At 48.2% G+C, this 27,914-nt stretch overlaps 1 protein-coding gene across 1 annotated transcript in view; it reads right to left on the bottom strand.

The window, feature by feature from the left end:
* TRAM2 (translocation associated membrane protein 2) overlaps positions 1-27,914 on the bottom strand; it is a 95,158-nt gene that overhangs the window by 28,614 nt on the left and 38,630 nt on the right. Inside the window, exon 2 of the mRNA XM_070418430.1 lies at positions 20,216-20,279. Within this exon, the coding sequence (XP_070274531.1) occupies positions 20,216-20,279 (64 nt within the window). The remainder of the gene's footprint in view (positions 1-20,215; positions 20,280-27,914) is intronic.

The raw sequence follows: 27,914 nt of genomic DNA, 5'->3' as shown, positions 1-27,914 counted from the left end.
CAAAAATAAACTCAAAATGGATAAAGGACTTAAATGTAACACGGGAAGCCATAAAAATTCTAGAAGAATCCAAAGGCAACAAAATCTCAGACATAAGCCGAAGCAATTTCTTCACTGATACAGTTCCTAGGGCACTTGAAACTAAAGAGAAAATGAACAAATGGGACTACATCAAAATAAAAAGCTTCTGCACAGCAAAAGAAACCATCAACAAAACAACAAGAAAACCCACTTCATGGGAAAACATATTTGCCAATGTCATATCTGATAAGGGCCTAATCTCAAAAATTTATAGGGAACTCATACAACTTAACAAAAGGAAGATAAACAATCCAATCAAGAAATGGGCAAAGGATCTAAATAGCACCTTTCAAAAGAGGACATTCAGAAAGCCAAGAGACATATGAAAATATGCTCAAAGTCACTAATCATCCGAGAAATGCAAATCAAAACAACAATGAGGTACCATCTCACACCTGTCAGAATGGCCATCATCAACAAATCAACAAACGACAAGTGCTGGAGAGGATGTGGAGAAAAAGGAACACTTGTGCACTGCTGGTGGGAATGCAGACTGGTGCAGCCACTATGGAAGACAGTATGGAGTTTCCTCAAAAAACTAAAAATGGAACTCCCATTTGACCCTGTTATCCCACTTCTAGGAATATATCCCAAGAAAACAGAAACACCAATCAGAAAGGATATATGCACCCATATGTTCATAGCAGCACAATTCACCATAGCTAAGATCTGGAAACAGCCTAAGTGCCCATCAGTAGATGAATGGATTAGAAAACTGTGGTACATCTACACGTTGGAATACTATGCTGCTGTAAAAAAGAAGGACCTGTTACCATTTGCAACAGCATGGATGGAACTGGAGAGCATTATGCTAAGTGAAATAAGCCAGTCAATGAAGGAAAAATACCACATGATCTCACTCATTCATGGATAATAGAGACCATCATAAACTTTTGAACAATAATAGATACAGAGGCAGAGCTGCCTCAAACAGATTGTCAAACTGCAGCAGGAAGGCCGGGGAGGGTTGGGGGGCAGGAGGGAGGGGGGTAAGAGATCAACCGAAGGACTTGTATGCATGCATATGAGCATAACCAATGGACATAAGACACTGGGGGGTAGGGGAAGCCAGGGGATTGTCAAGGGCAGGGGGAAAAAAAGGACACATATGCAATACCCTTTGTAATACTTTAAGCAATAAAAAAAAGAAACACAGGGAGCCAAGGCAGGCAAGGCCTGACTCCGGCTATGCTGCAGCAGTGAGGTAGCAGGTCAGGGTGAACAGATCCCAGGAATAAGTAGGGGTCACCCCAGGCAGAGGAGGTGGCATCAGCAAAGGATGCAGGGAATGAGGCTGGAATGTGACAGGAACGGGGAGGCGGTCATGACAGGTGATGGGGCTGCTGTGAATGGCCTGGGTGCCATGTGAAAGGGTGTGGGCTTTATCCTGAAGGCTACATGGAGACACTGAAGAATTCAAATTCAACAGGAAAATGATAAAATGCGGGTTTTGGAAAGTTACTCTGACAGCAGTGAACAGCATGGAGCCGGGAGGTAAAGACACCACAGGGAGCTGTCACAGGAGTGGTCCAGGTGAGGAGTGGTCCAAGTGAGTAGCTCCGAGAGCAGGAGAGAGAGGGTGGCGGGGGGTGGGGGGGATCTGCCAGGGACAGGACTGATAAGATTAGCTGGTGACCCTCCGGAGAGGCTCAGATCTGGGGGGCGGGGTGGTGGGTCAGGCACTGAGCACTGAGGACGGAGAAGACCAGCGGAGGGAGGAGAGATGGGTGTGGAGCTAGCCTCCTTCCTGTCATCTGTCTGTAAAGCTCGATGACATTTTCCCCACCTTCTTCAGAAGGAAGGATCAAAGGAGACTAATTAGATGGCAGCATATTTTGAAACTGTAAAAGCACTAGCCACATGCAAAGTTTCATCATCAAGACCAGCAAATTAGGCAAAATGGGAGTCATACTAAACACCAAAAACAGCATGGCCCAAAAGCAGTGAAATCACATGTCAAGACTTTGGATTATCCATTTTAAAGTCTATTCGGGGTCCTGCCATTCTCCACCCCAAGTGCCCAAAGAGATGTGACTATAGCCCTAAATCCTTCTTGAAACAAGAATGAATGTATGATTAATACATTACTTTGTTCCTTCGCTGTTGAGAGCTACATGCATGTTTGCTCATCAACCAATCAACCATGTCCAAGGCTCTGTGCTGGGCATTGAGGAGATGGCAGTGAGCAAGGTGGGCATGACCCTGCCCTTCTGGAGCTTAGCAGGTCGCATCCAACTCTCCTAGACTGAAAAACCAGAGGCCAAAGAATTCTACAGCAACAAAAAAAGCAATTACTTTAAAAATATCTATTCAATGGGCTTCAATAGCTATTTCTCTAAGTAAGACATACCAATGGGCAACAGGTACATGAAAAGGCGCTCAACATCACTATCATTAGGAAAAGGCAAACTGAAACGAAAGTGAGACACCACCGCACACACATTAGAATGGCCATAATGCAGGGGGTGAGGTGGGGGTAAAAACAAACAGAAGATAACAAGTGCTGATGAGGATGTGTATAAATTAGAATCTTTGTGCATTGTTTGTGGGAATATAAAATGGTACAGTCACTGTGGAAAACAGTATGGTGGTTCCTCAAAGTAAAAACACAGAACAATCACATGATCTAGCAATTCCACTTCTGGATATATTCTCAAAAGAACTGGGATCAGGGTCCTGAAGAGACATTTGCACACCCATGTTCATAACAGCATTATTCAACAGCCAAGGGTGAACAACCAAGTGTCTATCAACAGATGAATGGAGAAACAAAATGTGGTATCTACACTAATAAAAGAGAAACATGGTAATTAGCGTATGACCGCTACCCTTCCCATTGGCTAATTAGCGAGATATGCAAATTAATCACCAGCCAAGATGGCGGTTAACTGTCAACAAAGATGGCGGTTAATTTGCATATGTAGGCACAATGCAGGGAGGCAAAATGGAAAGCACAGAAGAAGCCCCCTGGCACTCCCAGGGGGGAGCTAAGAGCCGGGGGGCAGGGCATGATCAGAGAATCCTGGCCTTTGCCGCACTGGCCAGTGATAGCAGGAAGTAGGGGTGGAGCCAGCAATGGGAGCTGGGCAGGGGTGGAGCCCGGGATCGCGAGGTGGCTGCAGCCACTGCCGGAGCCCAGGAGCCCACGATCAGGGAGCGGTTGCAGCTGGGTGGGGGGGCGGCTGCAGCTGGGGGTCCCCGCTGCCCTAATGCCTCAGCCAGAGGCATTAGGCCCAGGCAGGGGCGGAGCCCATCAGGGGACGCTGCAGCTTGGGGGATCCTCTGCCCCGGCCTAAGCCTCTGCCAGAGGGAAAAGGCCCGGGAGGGGCGGCTGCAGCTGGGGTCCCCGCTGGCCGGGCCTAACGCCTCTGCCAGAGGCATAAGGCCCGGGCAGGGGCGGAGCCCACGATGGGGGGGCTGCAGCTGGGGGGTCCCCTGCCCAGCCTAACGCCTTGGCCAGAGGCGTTAGGCCCGGGAAGGGGCGGAGCTCACAATTGGGGGGCGGCTGCAGCTGGGGGTACCCACTGCCCGGGCCTCACGCCTCAGCTAGAGGCGTGAGGCCCAGGCAGGGGTAGAGCCCACGATCGCGGGCGGCTGCAGCTGGGGGGGTCCCCTGCCCACCATCGGGGGGCAGCTGCAGCGAGGGTCCCCTGCCCACCATCGGGGGGCAGCTGAAGCGAGGGTCCCCTGCCCGGGCCTAATGCCTCTGCCAGAGGCGTAAGGCCCGGGCAGGGGCGAAGCCCACGATCGGGGGGCGGCTGCAGCTGGGGGTTCCCCTGCCTGGGCCTAACGCCTCGGCCAGAGGCATAAGGCCTGGGCAGGGGCGGAGCCCACTATTGGGGGCGGCTGCAGCTTGGGGGGTCCCCTGCCCGGGCCTAACGCCTTGGCCAGAGGCGTTAGGCTGGGCAGGGGCGGCTGCAGCTGGGTGTCCCCACTGCCCGGGCCTCACGCCTCAGCCAGAGGCGTAAGGCCTGGGCAGGGGCGGAGCCCACGATAGGGGGCGGCTGCAGCTTGGGCTCCCTGCTGCCAGGGCCTAATGCCTCGGCCAAAGGCGTTAGGCCTGGGAAGGGGCGGAGCTCACCATCGGGGGCGGCTGCAGCTGGGGGGGTCCCCTGCCTGGGTCTAATGCCTCGGCCAGAGGCGTTAGGCTGGGCAGGGGCGGCTGCAGCTGGGGGTCCCCACTGCCCGGGCCTCACCCTCAGCCAGAGGAGTAAGGCCCAGGCAGGGGTGGAGCCCACGATCGCAGGCGGCTGCAACTGGGGGGGGGGGGTCCCCTGCCCAGGCTTAACGCCTCGGCCAGAGGAGGTGTTAGGCCGGGGCAGGGGCAGCTGCAGCTGGGGGTCCCCTCTGCCCGGGCCCAACGCCTCGGCCAGAGGTGTAAGGCCCGGGCAGGGGTGGAGCCCATGATCTTGGGAGGCTGCAGCTGCGGGGGTCCCCTGCCCAGGCCTAATGCCTTGGCCAGAGGCATTAGGCCTGGGCAGGAGCAGTGCCAGCGATCATGGGGAGCAGGGGCACAGTCGCTGATGGTGGGAGCTTGGGGTCCCCTGCCCAGTCCTAATGCCTTGGCCACAGGCACTAGGCCTGGGAAGGGGTGGAGCAGGAGGTCCCTTGGAGAGCTGTGGGTCCCTGCCCAGGCCTAATGCCTGGGCGAGAGGCATTAGGGCGGAGCGGTCAATTGCAGGGAGCAGGGGCCGAGTTGACGATGGTGGGGAGCTGGGGGTCTCTTGCCCAGGCCTAATGCCTTGGCCAGAGGTGTTAGGCGTGAGCATGGGCAGAGCCAGCGATCGTGAGCAGGGGCGGCGTGGGCGATCGTAGGGAGCTGGGGGTCCCCTGCCCACCCTGATCTGGGACACCCTTCAGGGCAAACCAGCTGGCTCGCACCCGTGCACCAGGCTTCTATCCTATATAATAAAAAGGTAATGTGCACATGCAATTTTTTCCCCCAAATATATTTTATTGATTTTTTACAGAGAGGAAGGAAGAGAGATAGAGAGTTAGAAACATCGGTGAGAGCGAAACTTCGATCAGCTGCCTCCTGCACACCCCCTACTGGGGATGTGTACGCAACCAGAGTACATGCCCTTGATGAGAATCGAACCTGGGACCCTTCAGTCTGCAGGCCGATGCTCTATCCACTGAGCCAAACCTGTTAGGGCGGTAATGTGCAAATTGATCCTAACAGCAGAACGACTGGGAATGACTGGTCACTATGACACACACTGACCACCAGGGGGCAGATGCTCAATGCAGGAGCTGCCCCCTGGTAGTCAGTGCACTCCCACAGGGGGAGCTCTGCTCAGCCACAAGCCAGGCTGAAGGCATCACATTGGCGATGGTGGGAGCCTCTCCTGCCTCCTCAGCAGCTCTGTGGATGTTCAACTGCAGCTTCGGCCCGCTGGCAATGGACATCCCCCAAGGGATGTATCACTGCCAGCTTAGGCACAATCCCCCGGGGAGCAGGCCTAAGCCAGCAGGTGGACATCCCCGGAGGGGTCCCAGACTGCGAGAGGGCACAGGCTGGGCTGAGGGACCCCCGAGTGCACAAATTTTTGTGCACGGGGCCTCTAGTATACATATAACAGAATATGATTCAGCCTTAAAAACGAAGGAAATCCTGTCACATACTATAACATAGATGAAGCTAAAGGACACTATGCTAAATAAGCCAGTCATGAAGAGATAAATACTGTATGATTCCATCATATCAAGTTCCTAATGTAGTCAAATTCATAGACACAGAAAGTAGAATGGCCCTAGCCAGTTTGGCTCAGTAGGATGGCCCTAGCTGGTTTGGCTCAGTGGATAGCATGTCAGCCCACAGACTGAAAGGTCCCAGGTTCAATTCCGGTCAAAGGCATGTACATGGGTTGCAGGCTTAATCCGGCCCTGGTCGGAGTGTGTGTGGGAGGCAACCAATTGATATGTCTCTCTCACATGAATGTTTCTCTCTCTTTCTGTCTCTCCTGCTCCCTTCGACTCTCTCTAAAAATCAATGGAAAAATATCCTTAGGGGAGGATTAATTAAAAAAAAAAAGAAAAGAAAGTAGAATGATGGTTGCTAGGGGATAGGAAAAGGGGAATGGAGAATTGCTGTTTAATGGGTACAAAGTTTCAGTACTGCAAGATTCTTTGCCTGACAATACGAATGTACTTAACACTACTGAAATGGACACTTAGAAATGGCAAAGACTGTAAATTTTATATTATACTAGAGGCCCAGTGCACGAATTCGTGCACGGGTGGGGTCCAGCCGGCCTGCCCCTATTGGGGCTGATCGAGCTGGGCTGGCTGGGGGGAGGGGCCGCAGGCATTTGGCCGGCCCTGCCCCCTGGTGGAACTCCCAGTCGAGGCGACAATTTGCATATTAGCCTTTTATTATATAGGATGTATTTCACCACAATTTAAAACAGACACCAGCTGCCTGGTGTGATAAATGCTTTGACATAGAGTGAAGGCTGAGCGGGAAATAACAAGGAGCAGAAACCTCATAGAGGGTGAAGGGGACAGGGAAGCCGAGGAGTGCAGGGGGGAGAGCTCGGGAGGGTGGGTGGGCTGAGGAATGAGGTGAAGCTAGAGAGCAGGGGTGGGGCAGGCTGCAAAGGTTCAGGCCCTGGGACCAAGGTCCCCCCTACATGGAAAGCTACTGGAGGATATTAGTTACACACATGTTTGTAATGATCCCTCTCCTGCCGTATGCTGAATGGGTTAGAGAGGCAGGGAGAGAGGTTAGAGGGCGCCTGCAGGGATCCCGGACCAGGGTGGCGGTGGGGGCCTGCACTAGGAAGGTGGCAGAGCGGTGGAGAGAGACAAGTTCGGAGAGATGTGGGTAACGGAATCAAAAGCAGCAGCTGATGGACTGGCTGTGGAGAAGGATCCCAGAGCACCTTCTGCCATCTCATCTGTACCCGGGAGCCCTCTGTGCTTTCACAATTCTTCAACATGTGCTGTCTTGCTTGATCCTCAGAACCATCTCATAAGGTAAGCAAGGAAAGCGAATGAAGAAACAGGATCCAGAGAGTTAAGGAACATGGGCCATTTCTCAGGTCTCCCACTGTCCAAATGCCATCTTGGGGTCAACCCGACCCCCTCATGCCCTCCCCAGTTCCCGAATACTTACTGGTAAGAAGCTGCCCCTTTGATCTCTGTCTCCTACAATCCTAACAAGCAGCATCCCATGCAAACACCCCAAAGCTATGCTCTGATTCATACATGTTCTCTCTCTGCTTCCCCTTATGTGCGGTCTTCCTTCTGATCGGAGCAGGAAAGTAAATTGGTTTGACCCCGTCTGCTTTCTTTCCACAGAGCTATGGAGGCTGGGACTCTGTGTTCTTCTCAGAGGTTACACACAAACTGATGGCTTTGATTCTTTTCTTTTTCCATTTTTGGTTGCTCACGAATTCTTATAAAAATCCCCTCCCTATCCCAGTTCGAGCTCCCACTCCCCCATCCCATGAGCTCTCGAAAAGAACGGCAGTGGTTTGGCAGGAACCCGAATAATTCCTTAGAAGAGCAAGTGTCGGCATGTCTCTGAGCTCTCAGACCAGAGAGGTGATTCTGGTCACAAGTCACAGCAAAAGGCCTACAGGGACCAGGTGGGCAACACAAACGAGCAAAGCGGTCCAGGCGTCTGAAGCTAAATCCTTTCCATGCAGAGGTACACAGAGGTACCTTCCACAGGACACTTTCCACTGCTTTTCCTTCAATGTACCACCCTCTTGGCCTATCTCACATTTCCACCAGGACAGAGGAACAAGTTTAGGAAATACCCACTTTCGCTCTAGCTGGTTTGTCTCAGTGGACAGAGCATCAGCCCTCGAACTGAAGGGTCCCGGGTTCAATTCCAGTCAAGGGCACATACCTCGCTGGCAGGCTCATCCCTGGCCCTGGTTTGGGCGCATGCAGGAGGCAACCAATCGGTTTGTCTCTCACGTTGATATATCTCTCTCTTTCTGTCTCTTCCCCTCCCTTTTCTCTAAAAATCAGTGGGAAAAAAATCCTTGGGTGAGGATTAACAAACAAACAAAAAAGGGAATATCCACTCTCCATTAATCCTACTAAAACAAAAACCACAGTTAAGTCGGGGATAGATGATGACAGTCTCAATGTTAGGGGTGCACTAGAGAGGACACATTGGTTTGACTGTGGTGACTGTGGAAACTGCAGAGCATGTGTCCCAAAGGACTGGGGAGGTGCTTCGGCCACTGTGGCCATGGGAGGGGTACCAGCCCAGTGTGGCCAGATTCCCGATATTTCAAAAGCAAAGAGGGTGATATTAGTGACTAATCCAAAAATTTTAAAAACACGTTATGGACCAACACCAAACTGGCCAAAGAAAACACATCTGAAGCCAATTCTGACCACAAGCCACCAATTTGCACTCTTCAGCCTAGATGACCGCTGGCAGCTTTCCAACACCAATATCCTATGAGTCTTCTTCCTACACAACCCCCCTAGAGTATATCAATATGCCCTGCTGTGGAAATTAATCTAGGTTTGAAAGAGATCACCTTCAACTTCAGTAATGATCTTCCCACTATAGAGGAGTTATCCCATTTGCCATCAAAAGTGACACTGCTTACTTTGCTTATCTCTGATCATAATTTTAAAAGACAGCTAAAAAAAAATCAATGAGAGCCTTGGTCCTTTTGAGGACCTCTGTTACCAGCTGTCCCTTTCCGGAGTAACATTCTTTTTTATTTTTATTTATTTTTTTTTTTATTGATTTCAGAGATGAAGAGAGAGGGAGAGAAAGACAGAAACATCAATGAGAGAGAACCATTGATTGACTGCCTTCTGCACGCCCCACACTGGGGATCGAGCCCACAACCGGGGCATGTGCCCTGAACGGGAATCAAACCACTGACCTATGCTGGCGGGGTGGGACTGACATTCTTATTGACCTCCTGTTTTGCTTCCTATGGCTATGAGATGTTTTTCTGTTCCCTTTGGTGTCACCTGTAAGCGCTTCTCCTGCCTGCCTTGACAGGTTCTGACCTTATCTCAATACCACTGTGCACGTTCTGACCTCCTTCCCGTGACCCGAGCTGGTTGGCGGCCACTTGTTGTGTTTTTCATATCCCTTAGAGTCCAAGCCCATGAGGCTGGCTCTGCCTTTGTCTGAAAACCTGGCTGTTTAAACATCATCAATGCACAAATTAGAGGCTTCTTCCCTGCCCAGTGTCCTCCCTCACCACTGCAAATCTGCGATTGTAAAATTTATTTTTGAGTGGTTTCTGTGCTACAGCCAACTCCTGTTTTCACATTATTTAGAATCTTTTACTATATATATATATGTATATATATATATATATATATTCCAAATTTAAGTAGGAAAAAAGCCACCTTAAGCAAAATCAAGGGGCAAATTATCACCTAGGACAGTGGTCGGCAAACTGCGGCTCCTTGAGTGTGGCTCTTCCACAAAATACCACGTGCGGGCGCGCACGTACAGTGCGATTGAAACTTCGTGGCCACATTCAAGGGGCCAAAGAGCCCATGTGGCTCGCGAGCCGCAGTTTGCCGACCACTGACCTAGGGGAAAATATTTACAATTCAGATCATACACAAAAGGCTAATCTTACTAATTTGTACACAGCTCCTAGGACTTGAGGATAAAAAGACAGAGAATAGGCAAAGGATATAAACCGATAATTCACAGACAGAAAAAAAGCACAGATGGCCCTTATACATTTAAAAAGATGCACAGCCTTACACAGAAGAGAGAAATGCAAATGAAGACTACAAGGAGATACCATTTTATACCTATCAGATTGGCAAAAATCTGGAGCTTGACAATGCACTCTCGCTGAGGCTGTAGAGAAACAGGCTCTCTGCTAGCGGGAATGCAAAATGCACCACCTCGTAGGATGGGCAACGTGGCAGTTTCCATCGAGATTACAAATGCATGGGCCCTTTTATGCAGAAATTCCACTCCTGGGAATTGATCTTATTGTTAGTACCTGCTATGTTCAAATAACATGTGCACAAAGTTATGCACGGCAGCACTGTGTTAACCAATAAACGAGTGGAAACAACCCAAGTTGTTTTCATCTGTAGGGGACTGGTTAAATGAGCCACAGTCATCATACATCGCAAAGTGCGGCTGTGGACCAACAGCGTCAGCAACACCTGTGAGCGTAGAAACGTACATTCCTACATACCTACCCAGGCCTACTAAACCAGAAACTCAAAAAAGAGCCCAGGAATCTGTGTTTTAACAACACCTCCAGGTGCTTCTCAGGCACACTAAAATTTAAGCAACGAAGCAAGGTGCTTTAAAAATCAGAGAGAAATGAAGATCAAGATCAGGTGAAATGAATTAGGAGACAGAAGCAAAATGGTGGTTGCTTTGAGGGAGTTACTGACTAGATTACAGTGATGGCGAACTTATGACACGCGTGTCAGAGGTGACATGCGAACTCTTTTGGTTGATTTTTCTTTGTTAAATGGCATTTAAACATATAAAATAAATATCAAAAATATGTCTTTGTTTTACTATGGTTGCAAATATCAAAAAATTTCTATATGTGACACGGCACCAGAGTTAAGTTAGGGTTTTTCAAAATGCTGACACGCCGAGCTCAAAAGGTTCACCATCACTGGACTAGAAGGAGCATGAGGAAACTGGGAGGCTGTACCTCTATCTAGATCAGTGGTTCTCAACCTTGGCTGCACATTAGAATCACCTGGGAATCTTTTTAAAATCCTGATTTCTGGGCCTCATCCTCAGGAAATTCTGTTTCTTTGTTACTAATATTGTGGCCCCATCCCATAACAAAGAAACAGAATTTCTGGAGGATGAGGCCCAGAAATCAGGATTTTAAAAAGATTCCCAGGTGATTCTAATGTGCAGCCAAGGTTGAGAACCACTGATCTAGATGATGGTTAGTTACACAGGCGCGCACATATGTAAAAATTCATCATGCTGTATGTACTCTTAAGAAATATGTGTGCTTTACTGCACATGTTATATGAAATTCAGTAAAACTTTGGGAGAAAATGATGATGCTCCCTGTGCAGTGATATGGAATGATACCCAGAATACATTATTTAGTGGAAGAAAAAGCAAGGTACAGAACATATGATCTTCTACTTGTTATGTGAAAAAAGGGGAGAAAAGAAAACGAAGGACTTGTTTTTGCATAGAGAAACACTGGAAGGTGCAATGGAAATTCTGAAGGACACACAGGGAATGACGCAATGCCCACAGGATGGGTGTCAAAGGGAGAACACGCTAACTTCTTGTACAGATTTTACTTGAAACATGTGAGTGTATTTTCTAGTCAAAAATCTAAACAAAAAAAATCTTCAAATCGTTCCTGCTTTGTACAAATAGAAATCTAAAAGTTGTGTTTTCCCTACTTTGTTGCTGTTTTTTTGTTTGGTTTGGTTTTCCCATAGTGGCCCAGGCCTGACATGAGAAGGCCTGAAGCTCATGCCTGGAGCCGCCAGTTGCCCATCATGTGATCCAGGGTCGCTCTGCCTCAGTGACCCTTTCTGAACAGTGGGGATAATACCATCTACCTTTCTCACAAAGCTCTCAGGATAACACAGATAGCGGGCTTAGGAACTGTAAAGTAAGTGCTGCATGAATAGATGGGATCAACAGAGAGAATCAGAAGCTAAGGAACAGAACAGACACTATCCAGCACAGACAAACACTCTCATCAGGGTTCGTGTAGGACAATACAGACAACTAGAAGCATTTATTGAGCACCTGCCCTGTGCCAGGCACTGCAGTGGCCACGTCTTGTAAGTGACATCATTTACTCCTCACAGTGATCCCAAGTTAGCCCCGTTCATGGACAATGGCAGCAGTAACTGTGCCGGGGAATCTAACCTCGCCACTGATGGCAGGGACCAAGGCCCACTGTCTCCCAGCCAGGCCTCTGCTTCCTGACTCCCCTCCAAACCACACAGAGTGCATTCATCAAACCCACCCCACTGGCCTGCCCGCTCCCAGGGGTGTCAGGGAAAAAACAGGGACTGAGGACAGGCACTGGGCACACAGTAGCATTCTGCCCTCCCCCGTGGCTCTCTCTCCCCGGGCTGCCAGGCCACATCCGCTCTGACCTCCCAACCTGGACGACGTGGCCAGTGGCCTCTGAATGACAAGCACCACTGTGGTTCTCACACACACACACTGTTAGGGGTTGAACTGTGGTTCCCTCCGCCCGACAAAGAAAGACAAAAGGAAGTCGGTACCTCAGATATGGCCTTACTTGGAGATAGGTCACCAAGTTAAAATAAGGTCTTTAGAGGGGGCCCTGATGCAACACAACTGGTGTCTTCATAAAAGGGGGAAATTTGGACATAGAGACAGACACACTTAGAGGGAGGATGGCCATTCCCAAGCCAAGGAGAAAGGCCTGGAACAACTCCTTCCCGCACAGCTCTCAAAGGAACCAACCCTGCCGACACCTTGATTTTGGACTTCCAGCCTTCATAAACATGGGACAGTAGATTTCTGTAGCTGAAGCCCCTCGGTCTGTTGTGGCAGCCCCAGCAAACTCATACACACATAGCCAATCCCCCGTTCCGCCCCTTTCAGGCTGTTCAGAGAATTAAAGATATAGAGCCGAGGAATCTTCAAAGTTACCATTTTAACCCCATACTGCATGAACGAAATGTATTTCCTCCAGTTTTACAGGAAGACAAGTATATTTTTATGATGCAAAAAGATAGCAAAAGTAAGAGAAGCATTAAAAAGAACTTAGAAATAAAAGTGTCTGGCTTCTGAATTGTTTTCTTGAAGTAGCATTCCTTTGTAAAAGGTTTTAAACCTCCCTTTGGCATTCAGGGGAAAAAAAATTACAACTCCTAGGAGCCAGGCACACACTCAGCCTCCACTGCAGTTCATACACCTGAGGCTTCTACACAGTCGGCCTGGGCAGACCATACCTACAGCTGGGGAAGGTGTGAACTTTGTTTTTTAATTCAAGAAAGTCATAAAAAAAAAAATAATTCCTGAAGATCACATACCAAACAAGTCTAAAATTATGTATTTTTTTTTAACTTGGATAAAAGTAATATAAACAGCCCATGGCTAAATTAAGGACAGAAATTATTTCAGAAAGAACAACTGAGTAAGAAAAATTGTCCTACCTAGATAGAAGGAAAGGGATGACCAGGGGGGGACGGGAATGGGAAGAAGTAAGAATGTGGGTGGGGTCCAGGTCAGAGGCCGTGTGAGGGAAGGGAAGGAGCAGAGGCAACCGAGGCTGCAGGTCAAAGATGTCGCCACCGGGCTTCTGGTCCTGCCCCAGCACTTGGGTCTGGTTAACAATGAGCCACAATAACTCACTGGTTCTCCCTCCTCCAACCTCTGGCAGTTCCACGCTGAACGGGATAAACTCTCTGGGCTGTAACAGGGAATTGGACAGAATCAAGTCTAGGCTGCAAGGCGTGACTTCTGAGGTGCTGGTTACACGAACAGAGATGTGTTCACTTTGTGAAAATTCATGGAGCTGACCTCTCACGGCTTGTCTCCTTTTCTGCACAATTGCTAGACTTAAGTAGTAAGTGATGTGTTCTGAATAGTTGTACTCCACCCACCAAATTCACATGTTGGAATCCTAGCACCCAATGTAATGGTGTTAGTGGTAGGTCCTTCGGGAGGCACTTAGGCCATGGGGTGGAGCCCTAGTGAATGGGATTAGTGCCCTTATAAGAGGCCCCATGGAGCTCCTGGCCCCTTCCACCATGTGAGGATAGAACAAGAAGCCTGTGATCTGAAAGAGAGCCCCACCTAACCACGCTGGCACCCTCTCAGTTCTAGCCCCCAGAACTGTAAGAAATAATTTCGTTGTTCATCAGCCATCCAGTCTGTGGCTTTGAATCATAGCAGGCTGAATGCACTAAGACAGTAAGTTTACTGAACACAAAGCATCAAGTCCAGAGCTGCTGTGAGTCCTGGGTCAGAGCTCCCACTCTTTCTCAGAGGGCCTCCAATACGCAGGTCTGTGCTTTCTCTTATTTGTACAGACAGGACTTGGGGCCAAAGGGCATCTTGGTGGCTGTTTGGCCTGAGAGACCAGGGCAGAGCCAGATCTCTGCCTCCCTGATTGGGTTTCCCCTCTGCCCACCAGCCTATCTGGCAAACCCAACCTTCCCACAGCTTCCCTGGGGACTGGTGCTGCAGGAGGTGTGAGCAGCCCAGCCTTTGCCCTGCCTCACTGGTGCATCCTTGGGACTGTCAACCAACTCTCCGCACCTCAGTTCCCTTTGCTGTAAAAGGATCAGGCCAGCCTACGTGAGTCTCGAGTCTCCTCCAGCTGGACAGGGTTGGGTAGTGTCATCTGTCATCAAGTAAGGCTTCCACCCCCGGGGCCACTGTTGCCCACCTGTCTCTTCCTTTTTTTGTCTCTCACAAGCTCATCTTACAAAGAGGGGCTCAGTTGGATATGTGATGTCAATCTTTCAAGTACATGATACAAGCACAAGACAAGACTAAGTCCTGCCAGCCAGCACAGCGAACAAAGCCACACTCTGGGCCTTGGACAAAGGCCTTCGGATGAATGAGGCTTTGAAACCATCTGTCTGAGGTTGTTTTACGGGGCAGTGTGTCTCACCCTAGAAGGAGCTGTGAGAACAATGGCCAAGCTAGGTGCGGGTGGTTCCCGGGCTTTCATCTCTAGCCACACAATGCCACTCAGCAGCTGGTGGCCATAAAGCCCACTGGGACCAACAGAGCCAGGGATGGGTCCTTGTCACCTTTCATTCCTGCAAAACAAACCCTCCCCTGGAAGAGGTCCCCACCTCATCCTTCTGTTCTAGGTGTGCAGTGCAAGCGCAGGCAGGTCAGGAATGCCAGCCACCACGACTCCTACCCACACTGCCTTACAGGCGTCTGTGACTTCTGATGAGGGGCAGCCCCAGCCTGAAACCACATCCACCCAGTGGTTCCCCTTCTTCCCTCACCCCTCGACCAAACACAGAAACACCAAGATTCAAAGAGAATAGAGAGATGCAAACGAGTCACAGGATTTGGTGGGTTGCCCTGTCATACCTTCGGGGTCAGAAGATGGGGTCATTTGGAAGCCGATTGGAGCTTTCTGCTCAGGATGCTGAGAACACTGCCTCTCAAACTTGATTCAGAATCTCGGAGGCCTCGTTAAAGGAAAGTTCTGACACAGAGGCCTGAGATGGGGCCGAGAGGCTGGGTTCCTAACAAGTGCCCAGGGGATGCCTGTAGAGCGGTCTGTGAACAATGTGAGTGGCAAGTGTTTGGGAGGCCTCCTAGGGCTTCTGTCTTCAGGAAACATGGGTTGAGGCAGGGACTGTCACCTTTAATTTTGCAGATGAGAGATGGAGACCCAGATGTTAAGTGGTCTGCCCAAGACCAATCTGCGTATTAGTGGCACAACGCCAAGCAACCTTGTAAACACTTAGCCTGCTTGAAGTCACCTGGTCTATGTCAGAAGGGAGGCCAGGCAGGCCTTGAGTTTGTCTGCATGAAGAATCAAACCTCTGGTCTTTGCTGACCTTTCACAGGCTATACATTGCTTGCCATAATACCAGATGCTGTGTGATATTTTAATCAGAAAGAAGACTCAATGTCTAATGGCAAGACCAGAAACCTGACAGAACTGAGCAGGGTGTATGGCAGGCAGACAAAATACAGGACAGCCAGGGAAACTTCAGTTTCACATCAAGATTCATTTTCTAGTGTAATTATGTCCCATGCATAATTTGAGATATACTTACAATAAAAGAAAGTATTTCTTGTTTATCTGAAATTCAAATTTAACTGGTGATCTTGGATTTTTATTTCCTAAGTCTGGCAACCCTAACAGGGCTGCAAGTGGGAATAGGAGAACAGGAATTTGGTAACAGGGAACATTTCCTGCTTCATTACTGTTGACCTTAAAGAAAACCGAGAGGATACTGGCATGGCAGGCGCCCCACCAGGATGCGCAGCTTATTACTGCCACGACTGTGCCAGCTCCTCCTTCAGTCATCTCTCTGAATGGAGCGTCTCTGCATGTATAGCTGCTGTTATGAGTTGAATTTTGTCCCCGAAAGATTCATATGTTGAAGTCCTACCCCCCAGCATCCCAGAACGTGACCTAATATGGAAACAGGGTTGTTGCTGATGTCGTCAGTTGAGATGAGGTCACGGGGGAGCAGAATGGGCTCTGGATCCAATGTGACTGATGTCCTTGCATAGGGGAATTTTGGACACAGAGACCAACGTGCAGGCAGAGGGAAGGCCACGTGAAGATTGGCCTCGTGGGCCTCGTGCTGCCACAAGCCAAGCAACTACCAGAAGCCGGGACCGCGGCCTGGACAGACCCTCCCTAAAGCCTGCAAGCGAGCGTGGCCCTGCTGACTTTGATCTTGGATTTCCAGCCGCCAGAACTGTGAGACAATATATTCCTGCTGTTTAATTGGAGTGCGGGTGAATTTCCCGCCAAAATATAAGATGGCTCTGTCTTTTGGTTTTGTTCCATCCACCAAAAGGGTGGATTACAAACAAATATTTGGTAATACGCAGTTACAATCGGCCCGAGTTTACACGTTTCCCGCACTCCACCGCAAATCTATATGAACCGAGTTAAGACGGCTCCCGTGGAGTACGCGCAATTCACGCGAGCCGACTTAACTCGTTTCCCGCACTCCAAGTGTTAAGGCACTCGGTTTGTGGTACTTTGGTGAAGGCAGTCCTATAAACAAATGCTGGGAGCTGGGAAGAAGACAGGAGAGAAGGAGCGGGAACAGAACCAAACAGGCAGGAAAGGTCATCAACACCACCATAGGCTATTCTCCATAGAGCGTGAGAACCTCAGCCGAGCTCGGAAAGCCACTGTGTATGAAAACTCACCACCCTGCTAAAACTCAAGCTTCAAACATCGAGTTGAACAAGTTACATGCTATATACAGGAGAAACATCAGAGATCACAATCTACCCCGTTACACAAAGCACGTCGGCCTTAGAGAGATATCGGGGGAGGGTTTTAAAATTCGCAACCTCAACAGACCAGTTACTGTGAACAGGTTTTTTCCCACGACAAGCCTGCCTTCCTCCGGTACATACAAACCAAACATTACTGGGTTGGTGTCTAAAGAGCTCAAGAAACAACTAAGCAGGCTGTTCTGATTTCATTGTCTCTCTTGATTATTTGCTGGTTATATTTCAAATGGCCCCAAATGGCAAGATTTCAACAAAAGGTAGACTATTTAACAATACTTCATCCTCCCTTTCTACAGTAACTGAAAACTCCTCAATTCAGTGTAAATTTTAATGTATCTTCCTTTCCCCAGGCCTCGTAGCCTGGAGGAAGATTCAGTAGCCCCACCCCTAGAAAAATGCCAAACCTCGCTGGCTCCAGCCACACGGCCTTCATTTACTAAGTGTGCCAAGGTATTTGTTTCACTCCTGAGGCCTTTGCACATACTGAGCCCTCAGCCTGGACTGTACTTTCTTCTACACAGACCTGCCTCCCTATGCCCTCAGCACAACTTCCTACACACGCAGCTCAGACGTCAACTTCTCAGAAACATCTTCCATCATCACCCTTTTATTTTTCCTGACCATGTAACCTTGTGTATTTCCTTCTCCACCCTTATTGCGACTATCATTATTTGTTGTTTTCTTGTTTATTATCGATCCCTCCCTAACCAAATGGTAAGCTCCGTGAGTCAGAGAGCAGATGTGTTTTATACATTACTCCCAGGGCCCGGTACACAGGAGGCACACAAATATTTGTCTGGCTTGATCAGTTAATTATTTAAAACAAACAAACGAAGGCATGAGAGGACCAATGCTGGCACACGCCCAGAACACGGTGGGATGCCCTCTATGCGCAGAGGCTCTGAGTTCAACCCTGGAGCATAAAGTCTACACTTCTCATCCTGTCTGTGGAAGGGATGCTTGTAGGGTATCACTTGTCCGCTAGTTTCTCTGAGAAAGTTTTCAAACTTAAAAACCAACCCTCTGATTGTGATCTGGTTTTACAAACAGATAAAGGCCTGCCTGGTCACACACATATCAGATGCTGTGGTGCCTACTTTCTCACGGTAAATTCATAAAGCTGTGTGGGGTCATGATCTGGGGTCCTATGTAAATTGACTTTAGGGAGAAATGTAATGAAAACATTTGATAACTGAATATCTCTTTATAAATTAGTAAACTGGCATTCTCACATAAAAAAAGAAAAGCCTTATATTTACAAAAAACTTAGGATTTGTGGGTCCTAAGAATTAGATGGCAGAGGATATTTTGGCCATACATATATAAAACCTTTAAAATGTACACACTAATTGACCCAGAAATTCCAGTAATAGGAATTGATCCTTGTAAAATAATCATGAAAAATGAAGAAAAAAAAGAGAAAAGAATTATGAATACACGCAAAAATTTAGCCACAAGAATTTTACTACAGCACTGTTTACAAAAACTAGAAACTTAAATATCCAATAGTATGAGATGGGATAGATAACTTGTGGTAATCCCTATTAAAAAATACTTTATAGCTTTTCAAAATGTCTTACTGAATGGAATAACAATTAATGGCATGGAAAAAAGGGTCACCGCATGCTAACAGTAAAAGAAGTAGGTCATGAATCCACACTCTAAAATGTAAACTGTAGTTTTGGCTGGGTGGTGGGGTCATCTGTGATTTTTTTCCTTCTTGTGTTTATCTGTATTTTATAAATTTTCCCCAAAAGACATGCAGCAATCATGTAAATGTATTTTGGAAAGATGTTTATTTAAAATTAAATCTTAGGCAGTCACAAAAGGACAAATACTATATGGTCTGACTTATATTAGGTACCTCGAATAGTCAAATTCACAGAGACAGAAAGGAGAGTGGTGGTTGCCGGGGTGGGGGGTGGGGGTGGGGGGACTGTGAGTTATTATTTAACAAGTGCGAAGTTTCGGTTTTGCAAGATGAAGAGTTCTAAAGATGGATGGTGGTGATGACTATAAAACACCATGAATGTACTTAATTCATGAACTGTACACTTAAAAAATGGTTAAGACAATTAAATTTTACCTTATCTGTATTTCACCACAATTTTTAGAAACTTAAAAATCAATAAATAATAAGTTGAACTAGGTCTAGAGGTGCCCTAGTTACTAGGATTTTCTATTTATTTATTTATTTATTTTCTTTATTGATTAAGGTATTACATATGTGTCCTTAGCCCCCCCCATGCCCCCCCCACTCATGCCTTCACCCCCACCCCCAACCCCACTCCCAGTGTCTGTGTCCATTGGTTAGGCTTATATGCATGTATACAAGTCCTTTGGTTGATCTCTTACCCCCGCCCTCCCCTACCTTCCTTCTGAGATTTGATGGTCTATGCTTCTCTGTCTCTGGATCTGTTTTTGTGCATCAGTTTATATTGTTCATTATATTCCACAAATGAGTGAGATCATGTGATATTTAGGATTTTCAAGAGCTAGGAGGAAGAAGCCTGACTTTGACCTTGGACTGCATGGCACTGAGCAAGACAGTCCACTGCGCCCACCAGGGCTTGCGTGTGCCTTGGGATGGGCAGGCATCTGCCTGGTTCCCTGTCTACTGGGGCTGGCCATGGCGTATCCTGTCTCTCATGAGCAGAGAGTCTTTGTCCTCACTTGCCAGCATCCCTTAGTTGATTCTCATAAGAAAGAACTGATTTGGCTACCCCAGAAGCATGGCTTCCCCCAGGGCCTGGCTGCAGAGACTGCAGGGGGCAGGCAAGTCCAGTAAAGATTTGAAGCTACACCCTCAGTAGGCCATGGGTTAAAGGATTTGCCCCCAAAGCCCTTCATCTAGGCATCAGTGGAGCCAAGCAAAGACAGGAATCTCACCTTAAAGTCCAGACAATTCAACTCTACTACAGAGTGAAGAGGAGAAAATTAGACTCAGCTAACAAAAACTCTTTATTCATCAAGAGGGCACCCAGCGCTTTGCAATGGGAAAGAGGAGCGTGCCTGGTTTCTGGTGCTGACCTGAGAGCCCCACCTGCAGAGCCGTGGTGAGGGCTGACAGTGGCCTGCAGCTGTATCGTGGACAGAGCTAAGATGCTGGATGCTGAGGTTGACAATCTGAAAGGACCATACATGTACACAGGAAAAGGAAGTTACGCAACTCCTTCAGAGTTAGCAGGGCCAGAGAAAGACAGAAACTAGTGCTTTGCTTACCTGCTGTAGGCACGCTAACATTATACTGAGGTAAAATAAATAGGAAGGCAGTCTTGGCAGTGACCTGTAAAGTAAAGAAAAAGAATTCCAATTTAGTCTCTTGGTCACATCAAAAGAATCATGTGGAGCCTGCCCCCAGCCCCCAGGGCCCAGCCCTTTTCCATCTCAGACCACAGGCCTCTCCGCAGTGAGAGGGTTTTACCTAAAGCACAGTTAGCACTGGCTTTTTTTCTCTTCCATTTAATGACATCCCTCCCAATACCTGCACTAAAAACAAACAAAGCAATCCTGGGCCCTGTGTGGTATCTAGACCTGAACTCACTGCAGATGGAATGAAAGAAGCTGTGCTTGGCCAGCTGACAGCTCACAAGCTAAGGGTACAAATCTGTCTGCCATTCTTTCATCCATTCAAGAATCCATTCATTCATTCCATTAGTTTTGGGTACCCCGCATTGTGAAGACGGAAACGAATAGAAGATGAGGTCCCGGCTTCCCCAAGCATGTTAACTGCACAGCGGACAGCAGCCCGGGAGTCCACACCTGAGCGACAGAAGCATCTGCCCTCCTGTGGGGCATGGGGCAAGGCCTAACACCCCACACTCTGGTTTGTTTATTTCAAAAGCTGCCTTTAAAATCTCAGTGGCGCTGTGAGAAAAACTGTGGTTGCCACCTGGCACATCAGTGCTCTGGCAGTTTAGCCTGCAGGGGAGGGATGATCAAATGTGAGGATTTGAAGCTTGGACTCGAGAACCGGCTGCCTGGGCTCCAATCTGCCCCTGCCATTTGCTGGCTGTGTGACCACAGCAAGTCATCGGACACCGCGAGCCTCGAGCCTCCCTTTCCCTGCCTGTAAGATGAAGGCTGTCTGCAGTAGTCCTGCTGCTCTGTCTACAGCTCCCCAGATGTTTCTGAGGTGTCGCTGGGGCGGAGAAGCACCACCCACTCTGTCCTGGAGCCCGTGGGAGGCCAGGGGAAGAGGCGAGACCCAGGCCTGTCCCAGGAGGCCTCCGGAGACACCTCATCAATAAAGAGTTACTGCTCCTCCTCTGAACAAAAATGTCTAAAGGATGCACCGTGGGTGTGGGGAAAACACTGGGTGTAGCAAAAGCAGTGCGGGAAACAGAAATGATGAATCACAGCCTGTCGGTGCGTCACTGGGACTCCTGGCTGCCCGGACACAGGCTCTGTCCTCGGCCTTCTCTGTCTATTGAAGAGCAAGACTCTCCCACCCACCAGCCCCGATTTCTGGAGGGTGTCATCTGTCTTTGTGTGCAATGAGGCAGGAGCCTCCTCGTGGGTGCTATTGTCGTGGACATGTTCGGTCAAGCTCGCAGGGAAACGTCCAATCAGACGAGGGGTGGGATGGCACTCTGGGGAACACAAAGCACTATCCGTATACACAGGCATTTCCTACCCCCCCCACCCCAAATCTCATTACTGCTGTCCCGAGACCTTCTCAGGGTGCCCTTGCCTCCCTTCCAGTCCAAGCACCTCCTCTTCTTTAGAACAGATGTATGTTACGTGTATTTCAGCAAAAAATACTACTCACTCTTTTCTTTGGAGGTTTTAGTCCCCCTCACTTTGTATCCCACCCCCCAGAAAACCCTACAAATCAAAATCTCACTCATCTTTTTTTTTTTTTCAGAGAGGAAGAGAGAGGGAAAGGGAGAGGGAGATAGAAACATCAGTGATGAGAGACAGTCATAGATCAGCTGCCTCCTGCACACCCCACTGGGGATCAAGCCCGGCCATAAGCCCTGACCGGGAATCGAACCCGTAACCTCTTGGTTCCTGGGTCAACACTCAACAGCTGAGTCACACCCAGCTGGGCTCATTCATCCTTCGTAACACAGTTCAACCGTAACCCCTGGAAGCCTTCCCGCCTGCCAACAGGGTGTGAGTGTCCTTCTTCAGGAAGTGCTCTGTGGCATGTCCCACTGGGCATTGCCTCCTACACTCCTTTATCATTCTCAGTGGCACTCCGCAGGGCAGGGGCTGTGCCATCTCACCCGTCACACACCCTTCTCAAGTAACCAACCATATGCACACAGTAGGTGCTCAGTCACTGCTCACTGAATAGGATAAAAAATCAGAAGGTGAGCCTGTGCCAGCCTGCTTCAATCGACTCTATTTGTTTCCCCCATGCTGTCACTCAAGCTGTCCTTGGTCACCTGTCACCCACAGCCTTCTCCTGGAGAGTGTCTAGCTGATAAACACCTGCACCTCACTGCGGCTGCCACCCCAGCCGTGTGGTCCTTCCCCAGCTGCACTCTGCTCGCACCGGTCATCCCTGGCTTGTCTATCTGTCCGTCTGTCTGCCAGGACTCCTTGGAGGGTAAACCTGGTCTTCTCAGGCTGAAAGCCCTGTGAGGGGAGATCAGAGGAAGCTGGACAAAACAAGGGAAAGGAAGAAGAGGGGAGAAGGGCAATAGGCGGGCAAGAATAAAATACCTAACACTCTCCATGCCCTAGGCGCAGACCTCTCACTCAGTTTCATGCAGGAAAGACAGACCTCTTTGAGGTGCTGGAGCAGAGTGGAGTGGACCTCATGGGGTCTAGCATCCATCCCCCTTCCTGATGGCATCAGGGTTTCCTGAGGAAACCCCTCTCCCCTGCTGTGAGAACAGGGTGTGTGGGGCCACTCTGGTCACCACATTCCTCCTGGAAGAATGAAGGGGCCAGACCCTCTCCCCAGGGCAGGAGACCAGCCAATCAGACTCCTCTCCTGGGCCCTGAACCTCGAGCAATAATAAAGAAAGTGCTGGTCAGTGTCGTGTGCCTACCCAGATCGCTACACTGTGGCTCCCACAATCACGCTGCTGGAGCGCCCCAGGCCCCCATCAACCATGTGAACCCCCCAGAGAACTTGCTTAGGTTGACCAGAGTCCATTTCTAAAACACATTATTCCATGTGTAGAGAGCGGGCATTCAACCCTGATTGCACATTTGAGTCCCTGGGGGAGCTTTTAAGATCTCTATGCCTGGGGAAAATAAGAGGAAACCAAGATGGCTGCATAGGTTAACGCCGGAGTTTGCTGCCTCGAACAACCACTTCAAAAATACAACTAAAAGACGGAACGGACATCATCCAGAACCACAGGAAGGCTGGCTGAGTGGAAGTTCTACAACTAGGAGGAAAGAGAAAAGCATACCGAGACTCAGAGGAGGCGCAGTGCTGAAGTAAAATACTAAGGTGCGGAGTGCATGCGGAGCAGGCTGGCGGTTGAGGGTGCGGTTGTCTGTTTCAATCGGGAGGGAGCCTCAGACTCTGAGCTCCAGATCCGGGCGAGTCTCTAGGGACCCAGACTCAAACGGGAGAAGCGGGACTGTCTGGCTTCGGTTGGAACTCGAAGGCAGCTTTCGCTCCAAGGTTTGCAGCGGTTGCTGGGACTCGGAGAGGCACAGCCCCTGGGGACAGGACTGAGAGCAGCCATAACTGCTCGCTCCGCCCGCCCTGTAGATCCCCTGGGACCCGCCCCGCCCAAGCCCTGCACAGAGCCATTTGCCGGATAGCCTCAGGCAAAGGCTAGATTAGCACCTCCCTAGAGGACAGAAGTTCTCCCACTGCAGACACAGCTGATTCGCACAGCCAGTTGGTCTGGAGGTCAATTCCTCTCAGTGATAACTACAACAATCAAGGCTTAACTACAACAAGACTGCGCACAAAGACCACTAGGGGGTGCACCAAGAAAGCATAAAAAATGCGGAGACAAAGAAACAGGACACAAATGTCAGAATTGGAGGATATAGAGCTCAAAACCACACTTTTAAGGTCTTTCAATAATTTTCTAGAAACTGCCGATAAACTTAATGAGATCTACAAGAAATCTAATGAGACCCTCGATGTTGTCATAAAGAACCAACTAGAAATTAAGCATACACTGACTGAAATAAAGAATATTATACAGACACCCAACAGCAGACCAGAGGAGCGCAAGAATCAAGTCAAAGATTTGAAATGCGAAGAAGCAAAAAACACCCAACCGGAAAAGCAAAATGAAAAAAGAATCCAAAAATACGAAGATAGTGTAAGGAGCCTCTGGGACAGCTTCAAGCGTACCAACATCCGAATTATAGGGGTGCCAGAAGATGAGAGAGAGCAAGATATTGAAAACCTATTTGAAGAAATAATGACAGAAAACTTCCCCTACCTGGTGAAAGAAATAGACTTACAGGTCCAGGAAGCACAGAGAACCCCAAACAAAAGGAATCCAAAGAGGACCAAACCAAGACACATCATAATTAAAATGCCAAGAGCAAAGGACAAAGAGAGAATCTTAAAAGCAGCAAGAGAAAGAAACTCAGTTACCTACAAGGGAATACCCATACGACTGTCCTGATTTCTCAACAGAAACTTTGCAGGCCAGAAGGGAGTGGCAAGAAATATTCAAAGTGATGAATAGCAAGAACCTACAACCAAGATTACTTTATCCAGCAAAGCTATCATTCAGAATTGAAGGTCAGATAAAGAGCTTCACAGATAAGGAAAAGCTAAAGGAGTTCATCACCACCAAACCAGTATTATATGAAATGCTGAAAGGTATCCTTTAAGAAGAGGAAGAAGAAGAAAAAGGTAAAGATACAAATTATGAACAACAAATATGCATCTATCAACAAGTGAATCTAAGAATCAAGTGAATAAATAATCTGATGTACGGAATGAACTGGTGATTATAATAGAATCAGGGACATAGAAAGGGAATGGACTGACTATTCTTGGGGGGGAAAGGGGTGTGGGGGATGCGGGAAGAGGCTGGACAAAAATCGTGCACCTATGGATGAGGACAGTGGGTGGGGAGTGAGGGCAGAGGGTGGGGCGGGAACTGGGAGGAGGGGAGTTATGGGGGAAAAAAAAGAGGAACAAATGTAATAATCTGAACAATAAAGATTTAATTTTAAAAAAATTTAAAAAAATGAAAATAAGAAACAGCAGAAAAAAAAAAAAGATCTCTATGCCTGGGACACCCCCAACCAATTTAGCCTGACCCTTCGGGGCATCAGCACGATGGCAGGCTCCCCAGAGCCCTCTAATGTGTAGCCAAGTCTGAGCGGCACGCACACAGGGCCTGTCCCTCCTCATCCTCTCAAAGCAGCTGCTCTGCCCAGTCTCTGTCTCAGAACCTCTTCTGTGTCTCTCATAGAATTCATTTAATCTATGTTTTAAGTAAATGTTTATGTCATCTTCAAACAAACAAACAAACATATCCTCTTAAAAAGTGAAACAATTCATCCCTGGGCAGGTGGCTCAGTTGGTTGGAGCACCATCCCACACACCAAATCGGTTCAATCACCAATCAGGCGTGCATGTTGGCAACCAATAGATGTTTCTCTCTCACATCAATGTTTCTCTCCCCCTTCCTCTCTCTCTAAAATCAATGAAAACAGCCCTGGCCGAGGTGCTCAGTGGTTAGAGCATTGGCCCGCAAACCAAAGGGTATTGGGTTCAATTCCCAGGCAAGGGTATGTACCTCAGTTTCAGGTTCAATCCCCGGCCCCGCTAAGGTGCGTGTGGGAGGCAACCAACCTATGTGTCTCTCTCACAAGATCTTTCTCTCTCTCTCTCTTTCTCTCTCTCTCCTCCCACCCCCTTCCACTCTCTAAAAAAAAAAAAAAAAAAAAAAAAAAAAATCCTCAGGTGAGGATTAAAAAACAAAAAGTGAAACAGTTCATAAATATGTAAAAAAAAACCTAATATTCACTGTACATTCTTTGATTTCCTTCCTTTCCCCAGCCCATATTCATGTCTCCCTCCACAAGTTTGGGGCAATCTCTGAGAGCTTTTCCTATGCATTTATTTATCCATTTGAGATTTATTTCATTTTATTTTGACATCACAGCTTGAACTGTGACTACACACATGACCCAAGGAATTAAAGACTAAAAAAAGTTTTACAAAGCTACAACTTACTAAATATTTAAATCCCCCTTTTAGCTCGTGAGCCACATGGTTGTTGCAGTGTCAGAGACCCAGGTACAGATCTGCCACGTACATGACAATATTCCAAGTACAGTCACATGGAAAATGTGTGGGCCCACCTGTTGTTTACTAACGCCAACATACAAATGAGTGGTTATATAATAAAATCTTTGTCATACATACTAGTGCTTTTCATTACTACTTCCCACACGGTTACCCCTAGTGCTTAATATTGAAAAGCTCAGCCAACTAAAACGCCCTCTGTGAGAGTGTATATAAATGGATGGAGTCCGCCATTCCAACTACCAAAAGAAGAATCCACCTTTTCTTTAAAGGAAGACAGACATTTGTTATACGGGCTGTATATACATTCTTGCCCCAGTCCTGCACACACAGCCAACTTTGGCATTCACAGTAGTTCTGTTCCAGGAAGTCACTGTGAACACTGAATTGGCAAATACCGCCCCACTGCTCCTCGGGGAAACGAGGGTTAGGCTCCTGCCAATCTCTGGTCACACTTCCCTCAGTGGATCAATGCGTAGCCGCGCTTTGGGTGTGTCCTGTTTTAAGGTGCTGCACTGAATACACATTGTCGAAGTGTGAACACTCAACTCATGGCCAACAGTGCTGTAACTCATGCCTGAAGGATGCTTACACACCTGTTCTCTGTAAGGCACATCACAGCCCTGTGCTTAGGAACACAAAACAGCACTTCAGTGCCATGTGTGAGGGCCGTTTTAAACAGAAAAATCACCAACAAAAAGCACAGAAATGCACACACACACACACACACACACTAAATGGACCGCAGAAAGGATACTTGCTAACGGGAGAACTGAGACAAGAAGGCAGAGCGTCATCTTGCTGGACGTTGGCCGTGAACGTGCGCCTCGAGTGACTACTTTCCACTGCTCTGTGCGTGTCCATGAAAGACCCCAAAACCACTGGGAGTGTTGGTTTGGGAGTTACAAAATTTAGGGAAGAGGAGCCCTGGGAGACACCTGATCTGCAAAAAATGAGGATCAAATGCACTGGGGCCAAGCTTTCTTCCTTTCTAACGCCTTCCCCGAGGTCTAATTTACACACCATAAAGTTTACCCCTTGTGAGTACACAGCTTCAGGGGATGTATCTTTACTTGTTTTCAAACTCTCTCTTCCTTAGAGTATAAGTTTTAAGAAAGTAAGAATCTCTTACTTAGCCTTGATTATCTTCAATCACAGCCTGAAACAGGGCCTAGTAGTCCATGGCCAGCACTCAGCAAGCACTTGTTAAATGAATAGAGCGATTAAGTAACAAAGCCAGGAGTGTGTTCACTCTCTTGACCCTCAGCCCACATTTATACTCCTGTGCATGTCCTCTCTCCCTCTCCCTGGGCTCCATACCTGTGTTGAGCATGTACTGGGTATCTCAACAATATGTGTTTGTTTTTAATCCTCACTGAAGGATATGTTTTTATGTATTTTCTAGAGAGGAAGAGAGAGAGAAACATCAAAGTGAGAGAGAGAAACATTAATCGGTTGCCTCCATACTCGCCCAAACCAGGGATTGAACCTGCAACCTAGGTAGGGTGCACGGGACGACTCTCCAACCAACTGCGCCACCCGGTCAGGGATCGATAATACATATTTGATGAACTAATACTACAAGCAACTATAGTACTTAGTAAACACAGGTGAATGGTTAACACATGTTTTCTTAACATGATCCTGAGAGAAGAGGATTAAGGCAAAAGTCCCAGATTCCAGTATTTTTTCCAGCCCTACCCCCTGGTTGTAGCAGCA

This window comes from Myotis yumanensis, unplaced genomic scaffold, assembly GCF_028538775.1.
Source record: "Myotis yumanensis isolate MYYU_CA2020_CCGP unplaced genomic scaffold, mMyoYum1.0.hap1 SCAF_6, whole genome shotgun sequence".
NCBI classification, from domain to species: domain Eukaryota; kingdom Metazoa; phylum Chordata; class Mammalia; order Chiroptera; family Vespertilionidae; genus Myotis; species Myotis yumanensis.
Note: the sequence above shows the minus strand (reverse complement) of the source record. Positions and strands in the feature narration are given on the sequence as shown.